Here is a 21,743-nt window from a genome sequence, read left to right on the forward strand (position 1 = left end):
GGGGGGGGGGGGGTTGGAGCCAGAGCACCGCGATCCGAGGATAACAAAAGCCATATAGCTTCTTTAACGAGGAATATGTGTTTATACGGAGCCGGTCGCCGCCTGTCGCGCCCGCCCTCCGACCGCCGTCCCAGCGGCTCGGTGGTTTCGCGTCGGCGCCTTTGGGACTGCGAGTTTGGCTTCCCCGTTGAGTTCAAACCGTGTTTGACGAGCAGCCGGCCGGGCGAAGCCGTGGTGATGGACAACGTGCGAGCTGCCCGACTTCTCCCCCTTCCCCGCCTCGCTCTCCTCCTCCCTCGGCGCCGTCCTGCGTCCCGGAGCCCGGCGAGTCACGAAGAGAGGCCGTGGGTAACGCGTGAGTAACCGGCAGCGATCTCACCCTGTAGGAAAGCCATCGCGTTACGCCAAACGTCACTCTCGGTTCGTGTCGTGTGACCGGGCCAGCTCCCGTCTGGCTGATAGACATTTAAGCCTTAATAAAATTACGTTTAAAGTCAGGTTCTCTTTCTGACTCGTAATTGGTCTCATTGTGCGGCTTTAATGATCTCGTGGAGTGAATCTCTTTGCGGGGCGCTGAATAAATGGGCTGGAAAGAGCGAAGCCGACGCTGAGGATCCGCAGGGTTTCAGGGGGGCTGTCGCAGCGGTTGCGTGGGCTCCGAGCCTCGGGAAGCCAAGCCCGGAGGAGGTCTGGGCTTCAAAGGGCTGTGCAGAAAAAAGAAAAAAAACAGAAGGAAAAATCTCTGGGATGCGTTCTGTCTCAGTGTGCCCTGGATGCGCTGAGGGTAAGGTGACAGCAGAGGGTTTTGTCACCTGCATAACCCCCTGCTGTTGCCGCTTAATTGGTAATTTCTCTCCGCGGGGCAGCGGTCCCTCGCTGGTGCTCTGTGCCCGTTTTGCTGACTCAGCTCACCTTTGCGTGAAATACCTTTCTTCTCTCTCGAAAGGCACCTGCTTCGAGCTGCCCGCCGCGCCCGTGGCTTTTCTGGTCGCGCGAAACAGCCGTCTCGTCACGCGGCTGAGACGCGGCGTTGTGCCGGCACCGGACTGATCGTCCTCTTCGGCTGCGGGCCTAGGAGTTTGTAATCCTTCTCCCGTTTGCAGCAAAAGTCCTCCATCTTTAAATAATAAATGGTTAGAAAATAGGCAAAAAAAATTTTCCTAAAAATCCCAGTGTTCAGAGGCAGCAAAAATCCTCTTGGCTCTGCGGTGGGGGTGTGTTTGGTGTGATCCATCCCGGCCTGATTCAGCGCTCGCACCTCCTCCTCCTCTGCCCCGCGTCTCCAGGAGGGATCGCTGCCGGGGGAGCTCCCCGGCCCCACAGCCGTCTCCCTCCGACGAAACCCGGAGCCGCCGGCTCGGCCCAGCGTCTCTCCTGCCCGAAAGTTTCCCCTGGTAGCGGGCTGGGAGCCGTCTGGCTGGGGTTCACAGAATCATCTCAGAATGGTGGGGGTTGGCAGGGACCTCTGGGGTCACCCAGCCCAACCCCTGCCCAAGCAGGGTCACCCACAGCAGGCTGCAGAGGACCTTGTCCAGGCGGGGCTGGAATATCTCCAGAGAAGGAGACTCCACAGCCTCCCTGGGCAGCCTGGGCCAGGGTCCGTCACCCTCAGAGTGAAACCTCAGAAGTTCAGGGCGAGTGGTCTCCGGAGGTTCCCTCCGTTCCCCGGGGAGCGAGCGCGGAGCCGGACGAAGGGGTGGCAGGGGGGCATCGCCCCAACTTCTCTCCATGTTCCGTCAGATTTCTCCGAGCCTTCATCCGCCCCATTCCTCCTCCTCCTTACCCCCGCAGGACCCTTCAGCAGCAGGTTTCAGCCCCCCACACACATCCCCTCTTGCTGGCACGGGGGGTGAATTCGTGCCCACCTCATTGCTGGGGGGTGGGACACCAGGTACCCCCCAGCCGGGCTCACGTCCCCCTCCTCACTCCGCCTGCGAGTGAGTGGGCACCTCAGAGACCCTCCCTGCACCCGGGAAGGTGGGCTCGGGGGCTTGGGGGCTCGGGACTCGTGCAGCCACGGCTCTCTGTGGGGTCTTCTGCCGGGACGCGCCGCAATTCTCCTGATGAGGGGGGTGGGCAGATGCCACGAGCAAACTCATCTCCCGGCACCGAGCCTGTCTTCTCCTTGAGAGGTGGGAAACGACTTTTGAAGGCCTGAGCGATTGCTTTTAACGTGGTTTGAGGAGGACAAACCCGTGCCTTGCCGGTCAGCAAGCTCCCGGCATGACGCCCGCGTCCCAGCGGGATGGGAGCGGGTGGACCAGTGACACCCCAGCCCATCGCCCCGTCGGCTGCTCTTCCTTCTTCAGTCGCCCTTCGGAGCGATTTTCCCATCGCATCGTGGCGGCAGAGGAGCGCCTTTCGCCACGACGCGCTGCGGGAGCAGCCGTCAGCCCCGTCAGCCTCCAGCCGCCGACCCCGCCGTCAGCCGGGAGCTCGCGCCGACCGCCTGAGAGGCTCCTGACAGGCGCGGGGACGAGCGGTCGCCGCTAAACGCCACCGAGACAGGCCCACTTGGGGAGCGTCGGCTCGCCCAGACGGGAGACGGGAGCCAGCCCGACCCGCTTCCCATCGCCGTCTAAATCACAGAATCACAGAATCACAGAATGGTCGGGGCTGGCAGGGACCTCTGGGGGTCACCCAGTCCAACCCCCTGCCCAAGCAGGGTCACCCAGAGCAGGCTGTAGAGGACCTTGTCCAAGAAGGTCTGGAATATCTCCAGAGAAGGAGACTCCACAGCCTCCCTGGGCAGCCTGGGCCAGGGCTCCGTCACCCTCAGAGGGAAGAAGTTCTTCCTCATCTTCAGCTGGAGCTTCCTCTGCTTCAGTTTGTGCCCGTTGCCCCTTGTCCTGTCACTGGGCACCACTGGAAAGAGTCTGGCCCCATCCTCCTGACATCCACCCTGCAGATATTTCTAAGTATATATTAGGTCCCCTCTCAGCCTTCTCTTCTCCAGGCTGAAAAATAAAGTTTCTCCTTCTCTTGCCGTGGGTCCCAGGCAGAAAAATGCGCAAATCGGTGGAAAATCAAACTTTCCACGCGGCACCAGACACCCTCTAACTTATTCTGCTTAAACCTCCCTCCTCTGTCCCACCTCAGATACCCCGGTGGAGCCTTCACCGCTAACGAAGCTCCCGCCACTAACAAAGGGGGTGGGAGGGGGATACGCTGGCGCTTCGCCCTGACCCCGTGCGAGAGCGGCATTGCTCCAGGGCTGGAAAATCGCCGCCATTTCTGCGCAGCGACGATGCTTTGGGGCGACGATGCTTTGCGGCTGCGGCCGAGGGCTTTCTCCATGCCAGGCAGGGTGGGAGCACCGCGGGGCGCTGCCGGACACCCCGCTTCCCGCCAGCCGGGTCATTCCCCGACACGGAAGGCGATTGGGAAGGGCACAAGCGGCGAAGCCCCGCGGCCGAGCCCCTCCGGCAGCCCCCAGCCCCTTTGCTGGCGGCCGGTGAACGGCCGGGGCTGTGTTTTGGCGGAGCTGGAGGGATGAGCAGGGGGATTTGCGGGCGCTGCCCGCTCCCCACCCCGTGGCGGGTCCTTTGGGGCTTTCCTCTGCGAGCGGCGGCGAGCTGGGTTATAGATAGCAGGCGGCTTAATTAATTAATTAATGCCGCGGCACCCGCCTCGCCCGCCTCGCATGTCGTTAGGAGATCAGCGCTAACGAAGGGGGCTCCTCTGGGGCCCCGCAAGAGCCTGGGGAAAGAGCGGGGACGTGGCAGAGCAAATCGGCGCTGGGGACGCGGGGAAGGGGGACGCTCGCCCCCCCTCCATGGCTCATGTTGGGGGGTTTGGAGCACGGATTCGGGTAGCCCCGAAGCAGCGAGCAGGGGCTGGGGGCCCCGGCATCGCCCCGGGGCCGCGGCCGGGTACCAGCGAGCATCGCCGCCCCGCAAGGATGCTCCCGGCTGGGCCTGCCCACCCCAGGAATCCCCATCACCCTGAGATCACTGCCCCTCCATGACTCGCCCTGGCTGACCCCATTATTTTCATCCCCAAAACCCCATTTTTGTGTTTTCTTATATATTTTTTGCCCCCACCCCCCCCCGTCTCCCCCTTCCCTTGATTCCCGTAAGTGATTCTGCGTTGCGGCTGCGGAGCCTCTGCAACTCGGAAAAAACATTTTATTAACCTTCCTTGACTTTAAAGAGCATAATTACATTTTAATCTCATATTCCCGCGTTATCATTCCAGACACAGAGTCATTTGAATGCAGCTCGTTCCCGGCTAATGTAATTTTACGATACAGTAATGAAGAGACGGAGCATGAGCACCTAACACCCAATTTAGCGCTGACATTTGGGTTTCTTTTAAAGAAAAGTTGTCCCAGCCGAGGGCTTTTGCGTCCTCCTCCGGCCTGCGACGCAACCGGGCTCCGGCTCCCGCTGCGAAGGGACGGATTTGGCCGGGGAAGCGTGGCCGGCGCGAATCATCCCGGTCATTAAAGCTGCCCACGGCCGCCCCGCGTGGGTGATTCAGCGTCTCTGTCTCAGCAGCTCGGTCCCAGCGAGCCCCGAGTCGGGGGCTGTGGGTGCCTTCACCCCTCCCCAGGGGGGAATCACCCTCATTTTACCCATCAAAAAACCCAGGACCCCTCAAAACCCAGCACACTCATCCCCCCCCCCCCCGGGGTTGATGCACCCCTCCAAAATCCCAGGGTGGGAGGTGGGAGCAGACCCCAAAAGAGATGCTGCCCTTACCCCTGCGTGCCTCAGTTTCCCTCCAGGCAGTGAAGTGATGCTCTTGGAGTTCACCCCCCCCCCAGCTCAGTTCCCCCCCTTTGATGAAGATGAGTTCAGGGTGAGCTGAAGGGTAGGAGACCACCCCAAAGGCTGACCCACAGCTGGCAGGACCCCCCCCCATCCCTCCATTGCCCATCCCAACCCTCCCAGCACCCCCAAACGAGCCCCTGCTGACCATCAGCGCTTTGGGGGGGCGGCGGATGCTCCTTAGGGCACCTGATTCCCCGCCCCCCACCCCCACATATTAATTTCACGCTGCCGAGGTCACCCTCGGCGGTGCTGGGGTGGGGTCTGGGACTGGCAGGAATATTCAGGGCTGGATGGTGCGGGGAGGGATTTTTTTTTTTGGCCACCGTTTGCCCCGTAGCGACGTTTCCAACAGCCCATCGGAGACACGAGCGTGCCGGGTCTCAGCGCGAGCGGGACCTGCTGGGTGCCAAAGGGCCACTCAATGCCAGACCCGAAGGGGTGTTTGGGTTTTTTGGTCTCCTTTTCCTCTCCCCCCCCACCGTTGCTTTCTCTGCCTCCTGGTTTCTTGGACAAAAAGCGGTGGAAGAGGCGGGTGGGTGGTGGGTGGCAGCGCTGGGTCCTGCTCTGCACCCCAGTGCTCTGCGGGCCGGCTGAGCCCCTTGGTTTAGGTGCACCCCAGAGTTCTCCCCCAGTCCTGACCCAACCTCTCCCCTCCAGCACCCCCTCCCAGCCCAGCGTCATCCGAACCAGCACCCCTCCCCAGACCAGCACCCCTCCCCAGACCAGCACCTCTCCCCAAACCAGCGGCCTCCAAACCAGGATCCCTCCCAGCCCAGCATCCTTCTAAACCAGCAACCCTACTGGAACCAGCATCTTCTGACTGAGCAGCCCTTCCAAAATCCACATCCTTCCCAGGCCAGCAGCCTCCCAAACCAAAAACCCTCTCCGAACCAGCGCCTTCTGACTGAGCATCCCTCCCAAAAACCACATCCCTCCTCAAAACCTGCATCCCACCCCAAAAACCACATCCCTCCCAAAAACCCGCATCCCTCCTCAAAACCTGCATCCCTCCCAAAAACCCATGTCCCTCCCCAAAATCCGCATCCCTCCCAAAAACCTGCATCCCTCCCCAAAAACCTGCATCCCTCCCAAAAACCCAGGTCCCTCCCCAAAATCCGCATCCCTCCCCAAAAAACGCATTCCTCCCAAGAACTGCATCCCTCGCAGGCCAGCAGCCTCCCAAACCAAAAACCGTCTCCGAACCAGCACCTTCTGAAAAACTGCAGTCCCTCCCAAAAACCTGCATCCCTCCCCAAAAACCGTATCCCTCCCAAAAACCCACATCCCTCCCCAGAAACCCACATCCCCCCCCAAAAACTGCATCCCTCCCAAAAACCCGCATCGCTCCCCAAAACCGACATTGCTCCCCAAAACCCGTATCCCTCCCAAAAACTGCATCCCTCCCAGGCCAGCAGCCTCCCAAACCAAAAACCCTCTCCAAACCAGCACCTTCTGACTGAGCATCCCTCCCCAAAAACCACATCCCCCCAAAAACCTGCATCTCTCCCAAAAAATCACATTGCTCCTCAAAACCCATATCCCTCCCAAAAACCCGCATCCCTCCCCAAAAACCCGCATCCCTCCCCAAAAACCTCATCCCTCCCAAAAACCTGCATCCCTAACCAAAAACCACATCCCTCCCCAAAACCCACATTGCTCCCCAAAACCTGCATCCCTCCCCAAAAACCTGCATCCCTCCCCAAAAACCTGTATCCCTCCCAAAAGCCCGCATCTCTCCCCAAAACCCCGCATCGCTCCCCAAAACCACGTCCCTCCCCAGCCAGCATCTCCTAAACCAGTATCCCTCCCAAACTGGCATCCCTCCCCAAACCAGTGCCTCTCCCCACACCCACATCCCACCCAGACCGGCACCTCCCGAGCCTCCCCAACCCGGCCCCCCCCTTCCCCAGGGGCTGCCCATCCCTGGGGGGGGCCCCCGCGCCCCTGGGAGCAGCCCGGGCTGGGGGCAGGAGGGGATTCACCAGCCCCAGCGCAGCCGCTTGCGCTGCTCCACTGAATCACCTCGATTACACATCTGCTTGGATGCGATTTGGGTTAAAAAAAAAAAAATAAGAAAGACAGGGAAGAAAAAAAACAACCCAAAAAACAACCACAAAACCAAAAAACAACCCAGCCCTCTTCTTCCTCCTCCTCCTCCTCCTTCTCCTCCCCTGGGAAGGGGCGACAGCAGCATAAATAGCGGCTGGCGAGGCACGGGGGCCAGACGGCCGGCTTCCCCTGGCACGCGTGGCACGGCCGCGGGCACCCTCCTCCGCCATGGCAGAGCCTTCGCTGCCCCTCTCCTTCCTCTGCCTCCTCGCCCTCTCCTCCGCCTGCTACATCCAGAACTGCCCCCGGGGCGGCAAGCGGGCCCTGGCCGACGCGGCCCTCCGACAGGTACGGGGGGGGGGTTGGGGGGTGGGATGGGGGGTTCGGGGGGGATTTAGCGGCTCCGTGGGGTGCAGAGGTTCCCCTTGGTTCTGCCACACCCCTCCAAGCTGCACGGCGCGCCCCGTTTTTGGGGCGGGCTGGGGAACATGCCCAAGGGCACGCGGTGGGGGCGGTGGCGGAGGAATGGGTGACACCCAAAGTGCTGCTGTCACCTCAAGCTGGGGACGGAGTTTGGCCACAGCTGAGCACACCCATGGTGGGGGGACACGACATGAGGGGCAGCGGGGTGCAACCCCCCTGGTTTTTGGGGGTACGGGGAGGGCTGAAGCGGTTCCTTCCCCCCCCCAGTGCATGCCCTGCGGCCCGGGGAACAGAGGCAACTGCTTCGGCCCCGGCATCTGCTGCGGCGCGGAGCTGGGCTGCTACCTGGGCACGGCGGAGACGCGGCGCTGCACCGAGGAAGACTACCTGCCTTCGCCCTGCCAGGCCGGCGGGCAGCCCTGCGGCTCCGGCGGCCGCTGCGCCGCGGCCGGCATCTGCTGCACGGCCGGTGAGAGCAGGGGGTCGGCGCGGCGGGGGCACGGCCGGGAGGGCTGGGGGTGTCTCGGGGGCGAGGGGGGATCCCCGTGGCACGGGAGCTCGCCCTCGCCTGCTGCATGGGGAAACTGAGGCACGGAGCGGTGGTGTCGTCCGCATTTTGGGATGGTTTGGGGATAGTCAGGGCCAGGCTGGATACAGAGAAGGAATTTTTTACGCTGAGGGTGGTGAGGCCCTGGCCCAGGCTGCCCAGAGAGGTGGTCGATGCCCCGTCCCTGGGAACATTCCAGGCCAGGTTGGACGGGGCTCTGAGCAACCTGATCCAGTTGAAGATGTCCCTGCTCATTGCAGGGGGGTTGGGCTAGATGGCCCTGAAAGGTCCCTTCCCACCCAAACCATGCCACGATCCCACGATTCTCTGGCTCTGCGAGGAGGATGGGGCTCGGAGCCCCCTCCCCATCCCCCCCGCAGCACCGGAGAAAGCCCAGCCAGCCCCACTGCCGGGTTAACGCGGCGACAAAGCTGGAGCGCGAGCTCTGCGGGACCCCCACAGAATCCCAGCATGGCAGGGGTTGGGAGGGCCCTCTGGGGGTCACCCAGCCCAACCCCCTGCCCAAGCAGGGTCACCCACAGCAGGCTGCAGAGGACCATGTCCAGGCGGGGCTGGAATATCTCCAGAGAAGGAGACTCCACAACCTCCCTGGGCAGCCTGGGCCAGGGCTCCGGCACCCTCAGAGGGAAGAAGTTCTTCCTCATCTTCAGCTGGAGCTTCCTCTGCTTCAGTTTGTGCCCGTTGCCCCTTGTCCTGTCGCTGGGCACCACTGGAAAGAGTCTGGCCCCGTCCTCCTGATCCCCACCCTGCAGATATTTAAAGGCATTTCGAAGGTCCCCTCTCAGCCTTCTCTTCTCCAGGCTGAACAAGCCCAGCTCCCTCAGCCTCTCCTCGTAGGAGAGATGCTCCAGTCCCCTCCTCATCCTCGCAGCCCTCCGCTGGACTCTCTCCAGTCGCTCCTCACCTTTCTTGAACTGGGGAGCCCAGAAAGCGAGAAACCAGAAAGCGAAACCACCCCACCCCCCCCCCCGCCTTGGCTGCCACCAACCCCTTCCCCACCCAAAAATCAAACTCTCGTCGTTTTCTAACAACAAATCCCACCCCCCCCACCCCGCCGTCTCGCTTTCTGTCGCAGAAACCTGCGCGATGGACGCCGGCTGCCTGGACGAGGGCGACGAGGGGGCTCGGGAGACGGCGGAGAAGAACCTGACGGTGCTGGACGGCTCGGCCGGAGATCTGCTCCTCAAGCTGATGCACTTGGCGAACCGGCAGCAGCAGGGCAAGAACCCCCCCCTCTGAGCCGGGGTGCCGGGCATCCCCCCCCCCAACACCGATCCCCCCACCCCAGCCTTGTAAATATGAGACCCAATAAAAGTCCTCGTGCACTGTGGTGGCTTCGTCTGAGGCGCTGGGGATGGGGCACAGGGGGCTCGGGGATGGTGGGGTTGGAGGTTGGTGGGTGCTCATCCCCCCGAACTCCCCAGATCCCCACCCAGTTCAGCTCCCATCACGGCGGGATGGGGACACCGATCCGGCAGCGCCCGGGGGTGCTGAGCCTCCCGGCACCCCCCCAGCCCCGGGGGTGCCCCACCATCACCTCACCCCGCGACCAAGACCCCTCTCTGGGGCGGACTCGGGGCCCCGTCACCTTCAGGAACCTAAAAAACGATGAAAAGCGAGGAAAACCACCCAAAACCAAACCCCGAGAGCAGAAAGGTTTGGGGTCCCAAGCTTCACGCAACCCCCCCCAGGGTCTGGTCTCCTTCCCCACCATCGCCCACCACGCTGGTCCCCTCCCCGCAGCGATGGGCAGGATGGGTCCCCCTGGTTGTTCCCCCCCTTCTCCCCCCAGATCAGGGGTACGGTCACCCCCACCCCGCACCCTCCCCAGGCCTCTTACCCCGGCGGGGTCCCCGCTCCCCTCTGGCGCGGCGCGGGGGACAGCTCGTCCTTTATAAGGTCCCCGAGGGAGGTGGCACCTCCGGGGAGGTGGAGCTCCTCCACGCCGGTGGGACTCATCCTGCCCATGGCAGCTCCTCCAAGGGGGTGCAGGATGGACCCGCAACGAGCATCTTCACCCGGCATAGGAGAGGGGGGACCCAAAGTCACCCCAAAATCTTTGGGATGGGGCACGGCAGCACGGGTGGGTGACGCTGAGCCAGATGCTGCGATGAAGAAATGGGGCCCAGGATGTGAACCCCAACATCTCCCTGGGCGATGCTCCAGGCTGGCAGCAGGACCACCAGCGGCTGATAATTGGGGGTGGGGGCTTTTTTCCACGCTGGTCTCCCCAAGACGCACCCCAACCCTGCCCGTGGGGGTCCGGGCACCCCCAGCCCAGCGGCGGGGGCCTCCCAGCCGGTGTTGTCCCCCCACCCCGTGCCACGGCGGGACGCCAGCCAGGGCTGAGCCGCTCGGATGCCCCTCGGCAGGTCCCGAGCCCCATTTCCCACCCGTTGACGCAGACCCCAGCGCCCGGCTCGTCCCCCGGGACCACGGCCCGGTGACGAGGACGCGGCCGCCACCGCCGCACTAAGTGGCCGATCTCGAAGCAAGGCGGTGGGGACGACGAGAGGTCGCGGCTCTCCGGCTCCGGGCTGCCGAATTCCCAATTAAGCGGGCGCAGGGATGGAACCGGGGTCACGGTCTCGACAGCCACCAGGCTCGGCCGCGGCGGAGGAATTTATTCAAGGCGGGAAGCTCTTAATGGCGCTAACGAAGGCGAGGGGTCGGAGGTGGACCCCGCGTGACGGCACCGGCCCCATCCTGGGTGCTGTTCCTCCGGGGGTGGGGGTCCGTCACCTGCCGCCGCCACGGTCCAGGGCACCGCGGTGAAGCACCAGAAGCAAGGGGGGAATTTGGGTTTTTGGGCCTTTGCCGACGAAGTTTGGTGCCTGAACGAAGGCAGGCGGGGACGGGCTCGGTGTCTGCGCCCTCCCGGAGCGGGACACGCGGCCTTGCGCATCCCCCAAATGGCAGGGGGGTGGCAAGGACCAACGCCGCGCGTCCCGCCCCGGAGGAGGACTCAGGTTTGGTTTCCCCTCACCGGGATGGATCCAAAGCCAAGGGACCCTAATAAAAGTTTATAAATATCTGCAGGGTGGGGGTCAGGAGGATGGGGCCAGACTCTTTCCAGTGGTGCCAAGCGACAGGACAAGGGGCAACGGGCACAAACTGAAGCAGAGGAAGCTCCAGCTGAAGATGAGGAAGAACTTCTTCCCTCTGAGGGTGACGGAGCCCTGGCCCAGGCTGCCCAGGGAGGCTGTGGAGTCTCCTTCTCTGGAGATATTCCAGCCCCGCCTGGACGCGGTGCTGTGCAGCCTGCTCTGGGTGACCCTGCTTGGGCAGGGGGTTGGGCTGGGTGACCCACAGAGGTCCCTGCCAACCCTGACCTTGCTGTGGTTCTGTGGAAGCACAAAGCCCCCCGCTCGCCCCACTCCCGGGTCGCGGCGACGCCGTCCTCCGTCCCCCCACGAAGGGGACGGGGAGCAACGAGCCGCAAGCCGGACCCGAGCCCCAAACACCGCCCGCAGCCTCCTCGCGCTTCCCCCTCCCTCCCGCCGCGGAGCAAACCAACACCTCGGCCTTGACCTCACGTCCTCGACCTCCGGCTATTAGCGGAGCCCTCCGGTGTGGCGAGCAATGCCTTCTGGTTTTTAAGGGCAGCGGGTGACGCCGGTGCCGGCGCGGGGAAGCGGGAGCTGGCGCTATATAAACGCGTCGGGACGAGCGGGCGGCGAGCTCTCCGAGACCGCGGCCATGCCCTGCAAGACGCTCGCCCTCGCCCTCCTGGGGCTCCTGGCCCTCTCCTCCGCCTGCTACATCCAGAACTGCCCCATCGGGGGCAAGAGAGCCGTGCCGGAGGCGGACATCAGGAAGGTAGGTCCCGGTGGGATGGGGGAATGGCTCACCCCGAGCCCAGACCCCCTAACCCCCCGCCGCCGTGCAGTGCCTGCCCTGCGGTCCCAGGAACAAGGGTCGCTGCTTCGGGCCGGGCATCTGCTGCGGAGACGAGCTGGGCTGTTACCTGGGCACGGCCGAAACGCTGCGATGCCGGGAGGAGAGCTTCCTGCCGACGCCCTGCGAGTCGGGGGGCAAAGCCTGCGGCGACGGCGGAGCGAGCTGCGCGGCCCCCGGCATCTGCTGCAGCAGCGGTGAGGGCGGCGGCGGGACCCCGGCCATGCCGGGACTCTCGGCACGGGGCAGAGGGCACAGGGGGGATGCGGGAGAGGGGACGTCACCCGAAGGGTCATGTTTGTCACCTCTGTCCCCAACAGGCAGGGCCACCCCGCTCGGGGGGGGATCCCGACCCCGCGGAAGGTGACAATGGCCTGGGAGGGTTTGGGGAACGGGGGGAAGCAAGCAGCAAACGAATTGGGGGTGGTGGGGGGCTGAGCGAGCAGCAGGGTTCCCACAGCCCACGCCCCGTCCCACTGTCACAGAACGGTCAGGGTCGGCAGGGACCTCTGGGGGTCACCCAGTCCAACCCCCTGCCCAAGCAGGGTCACCCACAGCAGGCTGCACAGCACCGCGGCCAGGCGGGGCTGGAATATCTCCAGAGAAGGAGACTCCACAGCCTCCCTGGGCAGCCTGGGCCAGGGCTCCGGCACCCTCAGAGGGAAGAAGTTCTTCCTCATCTTCAGCTGGAGCTTCCTCTGCTTCAGTTTGTGCCCATTGCCTCTTGTCCTGTCGCTGGGCACCACTGGAAAGAGTCTGGCCCCGTCCTCCTGACCCCCACCCTGCAGATATTTAGAGGCATTTCGAAGGTCCCCTCGCAGCCTTCTCTTCTCCAGGCTGAACAAGCCCAGCTCCCTCAGCCTCAACTCGTAGGAGAGATGCTCCAGTCCCCTCCTCATCCTTGTAGCCCTTTCACCAGGCTCTTCCCCAAATCCCAGCCTCTCTCCTCAGTCAGACCCCACCGGAGGTCTCGCTCCAGAGCCCGGGGAGCTCCAGGGCACGATGCCGCCGCCGTCTCGCTCGGTGCTGTGCAGACGGGGGTCTCTGCGGGCAGGTCCGTGCCGCCTCGGCTGACGCGGGGCTCTCCCCTTTCTCCCCACGCAGAGGGCTGCGTGGCCGACGCGTCCTGCGACCAAGACACGCTCTTCACATAGACCACCCCGGAGGGAGGAACCCGCAGGACCCCTCGGCCAGTCGGCCGCTTCCACATCTACCGAGCCGAGAACAGACGAGCCCAGGTCTGCGACTCAAGATTTAAGCGATGATCTTCATTAGAAATAAAACTTGTACGGAGAAAAAAAAAAGCCCAAAGTCTGTGTTTTCCACGCGTTTGCCTGGTTTTGGCTTGGACTCCAACTGCTGGGGAGGGCTGGCTGGAGAGAAAATGCCGTTTCTAGGAGTGCAGATGGAAGGAGCGAGGGCGGGGGGCAGGGGGATGGGCGGGTGGTGGGACCAGGCTTCAGCTGCACCGCAGTGAGCGCCCAGCTGGCAGCCCAAAAAGCAGCGATTTTGGGGCGCAACTGACCTCCAGCACGCTTGGGGAGCCCCAGGGCAAGCATAGCTCAGTCTGAAAATTAATATATAATATAAATATCTGCAAGGTGGGGGTCAGGAGGACGGGGCCAGACTCTTTCCAGTGGTGCCCAGCAACAGGACAAGGGGCAACAGGCACAAACTGAAGCAGAGGAAGCTCCAGCTGAAGATGAGGAAGAACTTCTTCATTCTGAGGGTGACGGAGCCCTGGCCCAGGCTGCCCAGGGAGGCTGTGGAGTCTCCTTCTCTGGAGATATTCCAGACCCGCCTGGACGCGGTGCTGTGCAGCCTGCTGTGGGTGACCCTGCTTGGGCAGGGGGTTGGGCTGGGTGACCCACAGAGGTCCCTTCCAACCCCAACCATTCTGAGATTCTGTCCCCTCCACCACCAAAAGCCACAGGGCCAGCGCTTCCCACAAAGCCGTTCCGACCCCACTTTCGTCCCAAAGCGCCTAGAGGGGTCGAGACGCGAACAGCGGCCACAGCGGGGAGCTCAGAGCCTCCGCGCTTTTCGGAGGGACCCAACCCCGCGGGAGGTGGAATCGTGACGGGCACACGAGCGGCAGCAGCTCCTCCGCCCCCTCGCAGGGCTGAGGCAGAGCCCAGCGCCTTCACCGCTCGCCGCCAGCCCGAGTTTCTCCCTCGCCCTGGTTCCCGCGGGCGCTGAGTCTTCGCAAGAACCACAGCCGGAGCCGCAGGCTTTCTCCAACGATCCCACGGCTGATTTATACATGAAAGGGAAGAAACCGGCTCGTAAGCGGAGCCTCTGGACCGAAACCGGGCCGCTAAGACAACACCGTCCGTCTGACGATCCGCCCGTCCCTGTCGATGGCGAAGTTGTAGTTGCGAGGGTTGTCCAGGCACTCCTCGATCCGCGCCTCCAGGTTCTCGGCAGTGATGAAGGTCTTGGCTTCCTCCTGAGCGAAGGAGAAGCGCCGGCTCGTTACGCCTGGAGCTCGGGGCTCTCCGCCAGACCCCCACCATGCCACCAGCCCCGCCGGGACCTCAGCAGGAGCCGAGCCCGGGCGGAGGAAACCTTTCTTCTCCCACCCAGGATTATCCCAGCCGGTTCTCCGAGCTCTCGCTCCACCTCCGCCCCATCCCGCGCGCTGTCAGCACCCCCGCGAGGCGCCAACGCTCGCCTCCCCAGCTACCGACATCAAGATTCTCCGGAAAACCAGCCGACGGCTTTCCGCGTCGCTGCCACAGCACCGGCCGCTCTCACCTGCAGCTGCAGAACCTCCTTCTCCTTCTCCTTCAGGAAAGCCTCCATCTTCTCAGCCTGCTTCTCCGCAGCCTCTAACTTCTGCCTCTTCTCTTCTTCCTCTTCTTTCCTAAGCCGTTCCTCTCTGCCACGCGGAAAGGAGGGGGAAAATAAACCAAACAAGGGTTTGCTGATCCCGAGGGATGCGAAGCCGCCACGTCTGCGCAGCCAGAATGAAGGGGAAGGAACAGAGCCCCCCCAGCACGGGGATGAAGAGCGTTCCCCTTCCTCCCACAAGAGAAAAACGAACGCAGAACCGTAAAGCAGCCGGGTTCGGGCCGACGAGCAGCGGTGCAGACGCTCGCCTGGGGAGCTCCAAGTCGGAGTCCACGATTCTCCCGGCGGGACCGGGACGGGGAAGCGCCAGGGCTTCGCGACGGGCCGAGGGACGGCTGCGTGCGCGCTTAAAAACAGGTCAAAAAATCACGCCGAGCGCCTTTGTAAAAACCAAGCCCGGCTCTACCCGGCCCCGGTGTCGAGTTCGGTTCTGCGGAAGGAAAAACCGGAGCCGTGGAGGGCGGTGGTTCCCCCCCAGCACCCCGGGCTGGCGCTGCCTGACCTGCGCGCCCGCTGCCGGGCGTTCTCGGCTGCGTTCCAGGCCATCAGGTGTCGGTGCTCCTCGGCCAGCGCCGCCGTGTCCTCCGCGCAGAGCAGGGCCTCCCGCTTCTTCTGCACCACCTCGGCCCGGAACTCGGCCCTGGGTGGGGGGAAAGGGGGGGGGTCGCTGAGTTCCGGCCCCGGGGGCTTCTCCCAAAGCTGCCCCACGGCAGAGCCCCATGGCCCCGGCCCTCCCCTGCCCCACACCAACCCGGAGTCCAGCCACCCCTGCTCCAAAGCGGCCCCAGAGCCCCCCCCAACAACCTTCCCCTGCCACCCAGCAGCCCCCCACCCAGCACCCTGCCCCACAGCCGCCCCATACTCAGCCCCCCAACTCCATACCCAGCCCCCCAACCCCATATTCAGTCCTCCAACCTTCCCCTGCCCCCCAGCAGCCCCCCACCCAGCACCCTGCCGCGCAACCACCCCATGCTCAGCCCCTCAACCCCACAGCCAGCCCCCCAACCCCATGTCCAGTCCCCGAACCATGTCCTGCCCCAGAGCAACCCCACACTCAGCAGCCTGCCCCATACCCAGCCCCACAGCTAGCCCCCTACCCTACAACCAGCCCCATACCCAGCCCCCCAACCCTCTCCTGCCCCACAGCAATCCCAGAGCCCCACAGCAGCCCCACAGCCCTACAGCCAGCCCCCTGTCCCATAACCAGCCCCACAGCCAGCCTTCTCCCTCACAAGCAGCCCCACAACCCAATTCCGCACCACAAGCCCAACCCTCCCCTGCCCCACAGCAGCCCCACAGCCCTACCCACAGCACCCTGCACCACAGCGGCCCCATACCCGGCCGCACAGCAGCTTCAGAGCCCCGTACCCGGCCTCACAGCAGCTTCAGAGCCCCGCACCCGGCCCCACAGCAGCTTCAGAGCCCCGCACCCGGCCCCACAGCAGCTTCAGAGCCCCGCACCCGGCCCCAGAGCCAGCCCCCCAACCCCAAACCCAGTCCCCCAAACCCATACCCGGCTCCACAGCAGCTTCAGAGCCCCGCACCCGGCCCCACAGCACCTTCAAAGCCCCATCCCAGCCCCGGAGCCAGCCCCCCAACCCCAAACCCAGTCCCCCAAACCCATACCCGGCTCCACAGCAGCTTCAGAGCCCCGCACCCGGCCCCACAGCACCTTCAGAGCCCCGCACCCGGCCCCAGAGCCAGCCCCCCAACCCCAAACCCAGTCCCCCAAACCCATACCCGGCTCCACAGCAGCTTCAGAGCCCCACAGCCAGCCCCCCCACCCCCATAGCCGGCCCCACCAGCCCCACAGCCGGCCCCCCAACCCCATACCCGGCCCCACAGCCGCCCCACAGCCAGCCCCCCCGCCGGACGGGTACCGGAGGGCGCGGAGCAGCAGCCGGTGCAGCCGGTACCGCTCCAGGACCACCAGCAGCTCCTCGGGGTCGACGGGCGGCGGCATCTTCACCCGCGACGCCTTCGACTTGGCGGGGGGGGTCGTGCCGCGTCTTGCGGCCCCGCGCCGGGACCACCCGCGGCTCCCAGCAGGCCCCGGGCCCGGCTCCCGCTCCCGGCCGGGCGGCGGGGCCCAACGCGGGGCCCAACGCGGCCCCCAGGGCCGGGCCCGGGCGGCAGCGCCACAGCGCCGGCAGCATGGCGGCGGCGGACGGGGCGGGGCCGCGAGACCGGAAGTGACGAAACCCCACCGCCCCGCCCCGAACCGCGAGGCGCCGGGGGAAAGGGAGCCATGGCGCAGGGGCTGACGGGAAATGTAGTGCGGGGCGCGGCACAGCCCCACGGGGCACGGCTCCGCCCACGGGGCACGGCTCCGCCCACGCCGCAAGGCTCCGCCTACGGGGAATGGCTCCCCGCCACAGGACATGGCTCCACCCACGGGGCAAGGCCCCCCCCACTAGATACAGCCCCGCCCACGGGACACGCCCCCACCCCCCGCGACGCGGCACCGCCCACGGGACTTCCCCCCCCCCCCGCGAGAGACACGGTCCCCCCCCAAGCACCGCCCCACGCGAGACACCAACCCCGCGGCCCGCAGTCCTCCCCGCACACACCCACGCGGGACACTGTTCACGTGACACCCCCCCCGAGCCGCTTTTATTGCGCGGGGGGGGTCCCGCGTGGGGTGGGTCGCGGTCCCGCGTGGGGTCGGTGGGTGCGGCTCAGCCGCGCAGCGCTGCGCCCTGCGGGAGGGGGGCCGCGTCGGGGGGGGGGGCAGGGTCTCCCCAGACCCCCCCCCCCGCCCCACGGATCCCCACGGACCCCTCCGCGGATCCCCACGGACCCCCCACCCGTGTCCTCCCCCCCCCCGCCCCGCTCACCCGCAGCTGCTCCTCCCGCCGCGGCGCCGGCGGCTGCGGAGGGGGGCACGGGGGGGGGCGGCAGCGCCAGAGCGGGGCCGGGACCTGCGGGACAGCGGCGGCGTGGGGGGGGGCACGCAGCCCCGGGGGGGTAATCCCGCGTGAGGGGGTGATCTCGAGGAGGTAAACCCGCGTGGGGGAATCCTGGCGGGGTAATCCCAAGGGGGGGGATCCCAAGGGGGTAGTCCCGCGGGGGGGGGTTGATCCCGGGGGGGTAATCCCGCGGGGGGGGTTAATCCCGCGGAGGTGATCCCGCATGGGGTTTAATCCCGAGTGGGGTGTAATCCCGCGTGAGGGAATCCCGGGGGGGGGGAGTAATACCGCGGGGGGGGGGGGGGATCCCAGGGGGGTAATCCCGGTGGGGTAATCCCAGGGGATGAATCCAGCAGGGGGTTAGTTCTGGGGGGGGGTAACCCCGCGGGGGGGATAATCCCGGGGGGGTAACTCGGAGGGGGGCGGTACCGATCGGGGAATAACCCGGGGGGGGGATAATCCGAGGGGGGGGTAATCCCGAGGGGACAATCGGGGGGGCGATAATCCGGGAGGGGGCCGGGGGGTTTTGATAAACGCGAAGGGGGCATAATCCAGGGAGGGTAATTTGAGGGAGGGTCGCCCGTGGGGGAGGGGGGGAATGGGGGGTCCTAAATTCGAGGGGAGATAACTCGGTGGGGGGCGATACCGACGGGGGGGTAATCCCGGAGGGGTAATCTCGGGGGGGGTTAATCCCGGTGGGGGGGAGATAACGTGGGGGGGTTAACAGGGGGGGGTTAATCCCGGGGGGGGTTAATCTCGGGGGGGAGATAATCCGGGGGGTAATCCCGGGGGGGTTAAGGGTGGGTTAATCTCGGGGGGGATAATCCCGGGGGCGTAATCCCGGGGGGGTTAATTCGGGGGGGAATCACCGCGGAGCAGGGGACCGTCACCCCGGGGGGGTCGCGGGGGAGTCCGTACCTGCGGGGCGGGGGGGCCGGAGTCCCTCTTGCCCCCCGGGAACCAGCCGTGGGACCAGTGCTGCGCGCGGGCCGCCGCCACCAGCGCCACCAGTACCACCAGTGCCACCAGCAGCGGGGACCCGCGGGGGGACATGGCGGGGGGCTGCGGGCACGAGGGGGCGTGAGCGCCCGTGGGTGCTGCCGTTCGGCAAAGCCCCCCCGGGTGCCGTGCGAGGTGGGCTCGGGGGGGGGATAAGGGTGGGGGAACACCCGTGGGTGCTCTTTGGGGTGGGTTCGGGGATGGGGAGGGGGTGAGCACCCGTGGGTGCTGCCGGGGGGGGGTGGTCGGGAATGGGGATGTGGAAGAGCTGAGCACCCACGGGTGCTGCTTGGGGGGGGGGGTCAGGGACAGGGCTGAGCAACCGTGGGTGCTCCTCGGGGTGGGTTCGGGGATGGGGATGTGGAGGGGCTGAGCACCCGTGGGTGCTGCCGGGGAGGTGGTTCCGGCAAAACCAGGCACCCCCGGGTCTCGTTTGGGGTGGGTTTGGGGATGGGGGTGCAGGGGAGTGAGCACCCGTGGGTGCTGCTGGGGGTGGGGGGGGGGGTCAGGGATGGAGATCTGGCGGGGTTGAGCACCCACGGGTGCTCTTTGGGGTGGGTTTGGGGATGGGGTGAGCACCCGTGGGGAGGTGGGTCGGCAAAGCCCCCCGGGTCCCGTTTTGGGTGGGCTCGGGGATGGGGACGCAGGGGATTGAGCACCCGTGGGTGCCGCCGAGGGGTTCGAGGATGGAGATCTGGCGGGGTTGAGCACCCACGGGTGCTCCTTGGGGTGGGTTCGGGGATGGGTTGAGCACCCGTGGGTGCTGCCGGGGGGTTCAGGGACAGGGCTGAACACCCGTGGGTGCTCTTTGGGGTGGGTTTGGGGATGGGGATGCAAGGGAGTGACACCCGTGGGTGCTGCCGGGGGGGTTCAAGGGTTGAGATAAGGCGGGGTTGAGCACCCACGGGTGCTCCTTGGGGTGGGTTCGGGGATGGGGACGTGGAGAGGGTGAGCACCCCGTAGGTGCTGCCGGGGCGGGGGGTCAGGGATGGAGATGTGGAGGGGCTGAGCACCCACGGGTGCTCCTTGGGGTGGGCTTGGGGATGGGGATGCAGGGGATTGAGCACCCGTGGGTGCTGCCGGGGGAGGTGGGCAGGCAAAGCCCCCCGCGTCCCGTCGGGGGGGGGTGGCTTTGGGAATGGGGATGCAGAGGGGATGAGCACCTGTGGGTGCTGCTGGGGGGGTTCAGGGACGGAGATGCCGAGGGGTTGCGCCCCCCCGGGTCCCGTCGGGGGGGGGGGGGTTGGGGGATGGGGATGCTGAGGACCACCCCCCCCCCCCGCGCCCCCCCCTCACCTGTCCTCTCTGTCTCTGCCTGCGGCCGCGCCCGCCCGGACCCCGCCATTTGTAGCCCCGGGCGGTGCTGACGTCGGCCCCACGCGCTCCCACGGGGGACCGTGACCCCCCCCCGCTCCCCTCCCGCTCCCCCCCCACCGCGGGGGGGGAGGAGGCAGAGCGAACCCTCCCTGCCTCAGTTCCGCCCCCCCCCCCCGTCCCCCAAAGAGCCGCTGCCACCGGCTCTCCCCCGGTTCAGGTTCGTGGCCCCCCGGATCGGGCCCCACGCAGCCCGGACCCCCCCGGATTCGGGGGGTCGGGGTGCGTGAGGGGGTGCTGGGTGACGGAGCAGGGATGGCAGCGGCAGCGAGGTAGATTTTGGGGGTGGTCTTGGGCTGCTGGGGGGGGGTGACGTTGCCTGTGTGCCCCCACCAAGCCACCATCCGTGTGAAGGGGGTGAGCACCCATGGGTGCTGCCAGGGGAGGTGGGTCTGCAAAGACCCCCGGGTCCTGTCTGGGGTGGGTTTGGGGATGGAGATGTGGAGGGGATGAGCACCCATGGGTGCTGCCGGGGGTGGGTCAGGGGTGAAGATGCTAGAGGGGCCAAGAACCCCCGGTGCTCTTTGGGGTGGGTTTGGGGACGGAGATGTGGAGGGGCTGAGCACCCATGGGTGCTGCCAGGGGTGGGTTTGGAGATGGGGATGTAGAGGGGCTGAGCACCCACGGGTGCTCTTTGAGGTGCGTTTGGAGATGGAGACGTGGAGGGGATGAGCACCCATGGATGCTGCTGGGGGTGGGTTTGGGGTGAAGATGCTGGAGGAGCTGAGCACCCAGGGGTGCTGCTGAGGGGTTTGAGGATGGAAATGCAGAGGATGTGAGCACCCACGGGTGCTCTTTGGGGTGGGTTTTGGAATGGAGATGCAGAGTGGCTGAGCACCCATGGGTGCTCTTTGAGGTGGGTTTTGGGATGGAGACGTGGAGGGGGTGAGCACCCGTGGGTGCTGCCTGGGGTGGGTCGGAGGTGAAGATGCTAGAGGGGCTGAGCACCCCTGGGTGCTCTTTGGGGTGGGTTTTGGAATGGAGATGCAGAGGGGCTGAGCACCCATGGGTGCTCTTTGGGGTGGGTTTGGAGATGGAGATGTGGAGGGGGTGAGCATCCCCGGCTGCAGTTTGAGGTGGGTTTGGAGATGGAGACGTGGAGGGGATGAGCACCCATGGGTGCTGCCGGAGGTGGGTTTGTGGTGAAGATGCTGCAGGAGCTGAGCACCCATGGGTGCTGCTGGGGGGTTCAAGGATGGAAATGCAGAGGGGCTGAGCACCCATGGGTGCTCTTTGGGGATGGAGATGTGGAGGGGCTGAGCACCCCGTGGGTGCTGCCGGGGGGGTTGTCCAGCAAAGCCAGGCACCCCGGGATCCTGTGCAGGGTGGGTTCGGGGATGGGGATGCAGAGGGGCTGAGCACCCACGGGTGCCCCCACCGAGCCGCCATCCCCTGGGACATCCCTCCTGGGTGGAAAAGCCTCGCTGGAGAACGCGGACACCCGGGCGCACGGGGTGGCTTTTCCCCCCATCTCCCACCCCGCGCTCCCCAGCACCGCTCAGGGCCCACCCTCCGCTCCGAACCCAGTTCTCCCAGTGCCTGCAGCCGGGCACGGGGCTCCCCCAGTTCACCCCGGTGTGGTCCCCCCGACCGCAGGAGGAACGAGGAGGATGTTCCATCAGACACTATAAAAAAACCTATGAAAATCGACCATATTCATCTATTTTTTTGTAATATCGAAGTGCTGCACCCCCGGGTCCTCAGGACTTTTCTTGACCCTTAGGGCTCTTCTTGTGCCCTGGCCCATCACCAGCGTTGGGGCTTCCTCATATTTTTTCTTCTCCGGGGATGATAAAAATCAGCAAGTATTTTTTGCCTCCTGCTCTGATAACCCAAACCCATCGCCGTGACGGAGAATCCATCGGGGAAAAAAAAAACACCAGAAGAGGAAAAACC

At 65.5% G+C, this 21,743-nt stretch overlaps 3 protein-coding genes across 3 annotated transcripts; 2 read left to right on the forward strand and 1 right to left on the reverse strand.

The window, feature by feature from the left end:
• The first annotated feature begins 6,953 nt into the window (after positions 1-6,953).
• Positions 6,954-9,139, forward strand: LOC142361525 (vasotocin-neurophysin VT). The gene is made up of 3 exons (XM_075422135.1): positions 6,954-7,172; positions 7,515-7,716; positions 8,891-9,139. The coding sequence occupies exons 1-3, from the start codon at positions 7,053-7,055 to the stop codon at positions 9,052-9,054; spliced, it is 486 nt and encodes a 161-aa protein (XP_075278250.1). The 5' UTR covers positions 6,954-7,052; the 3' UTR covers positions 9,055-9,139.
• A 2,375-nt stretch (positions 9,140-11,514) lies between these two features.
• LOC142361526 (neurophysin 1-like) lies at positions 11,515-12,892 on the forward strand. The gene is made up of 3 exons (XM_075422136.1): positions 11,515-11,634; positions 11,705-11,909; positions 12,817-12,892. The coding sequence occupies exons 1-3, from the start codon at positions 11,515-11,517 to the stop codon at positions 12,864-12,866; spliced, it is 375 nt and encodes a 124-aa protein (XP_075278251.1). The 3' UTR covers positions 12,867-12,892.
• Positions 12,893-13,943: 1,051 nt separating this feature from the next.
• Positions 13,944-16,722, reverse strand: MRPS26 (mitochondrial ribosomal protein S26). The gene is given in 5 exon segments (XM_075422137.1): positions 13,944-14,161; positions 14,470-14,593; positions 15,068-15,205; positions 16,446-16,561; positions 16,563-16,722. Coding segments are annotated over 5 exon segments (669 nt in total). The 5' UTR covers position 16,722; the 3' UTR covers positions 13,944-14,029.
• Between the last annotated feature and the right edge of the window lie 5,021 nt (positions 16,723-21,743).

The sequence above is a fragment of the Opisthocomus hoazin genome, chromosome 5 (assembly GCF_030867145.1).
Source record: "Opisthocomus hoazin isolate bOpiHoa1 chromosome 5, bOpiHoa1.hap1, whole genome shotgun sequence".
In the NCBI taxonomy this organism is placed as follows: Eukaryota; Metazoa; Chordata; class Aves; order Opisthocomiformes; family Opisthocomidae; genus Opisthocomus; species Opisthocomus hoazin.

Excerpts from the sequence above, each read along its gene's own strand:
- LOC142361525 (XM_075422135.1), top strand. The coding sequence starts at position 7,053 with ATGGCAGAGCCTTCGCTGCCCCTCTCCTTCCTCTGCCTCCTCGCCCTC. Across the intron at positions 7,173-7,514 it reads CCGACGCGGCCCTCCGACAG|TGCATGCCCTGCGGCCCGGG; the intron begins GTACGGGGGGGG and ends TCCCCCCCCCAG. Across the intron at positions 7,717-8,890 it reads CGGCATCTGCTGCACGGCCG|AAACCTGCGCGATGGACGCC; the intron begins GTGAGAGCAGGG and ends TTTCTGTCGCAG.
- LOC142361526 (XM_075422136.1), top strand. The coding sequence starts at position 11,515 with ATGCCCTGCAAGACGCTCGCCCTCGCCCTCCTGGGGCTCCTGGCCCTC. Across the intron at positions 11,635-11,704 it reads CGGAGGCGGACATCAGGAAG|TGCCTGCCCTGCGGTCCCAG; the intron begins GTAGGTCCCGGT and ends GCCGCCGTGCAG. Across the intron at positions 11,910-12,816 it reads CGGCATCTGCTGCAGCAGCG|AGGGCTGCGTGGCCGACGCG; the intron begins GTGAGGGCGGCG and ends CTCCCCACGCAG.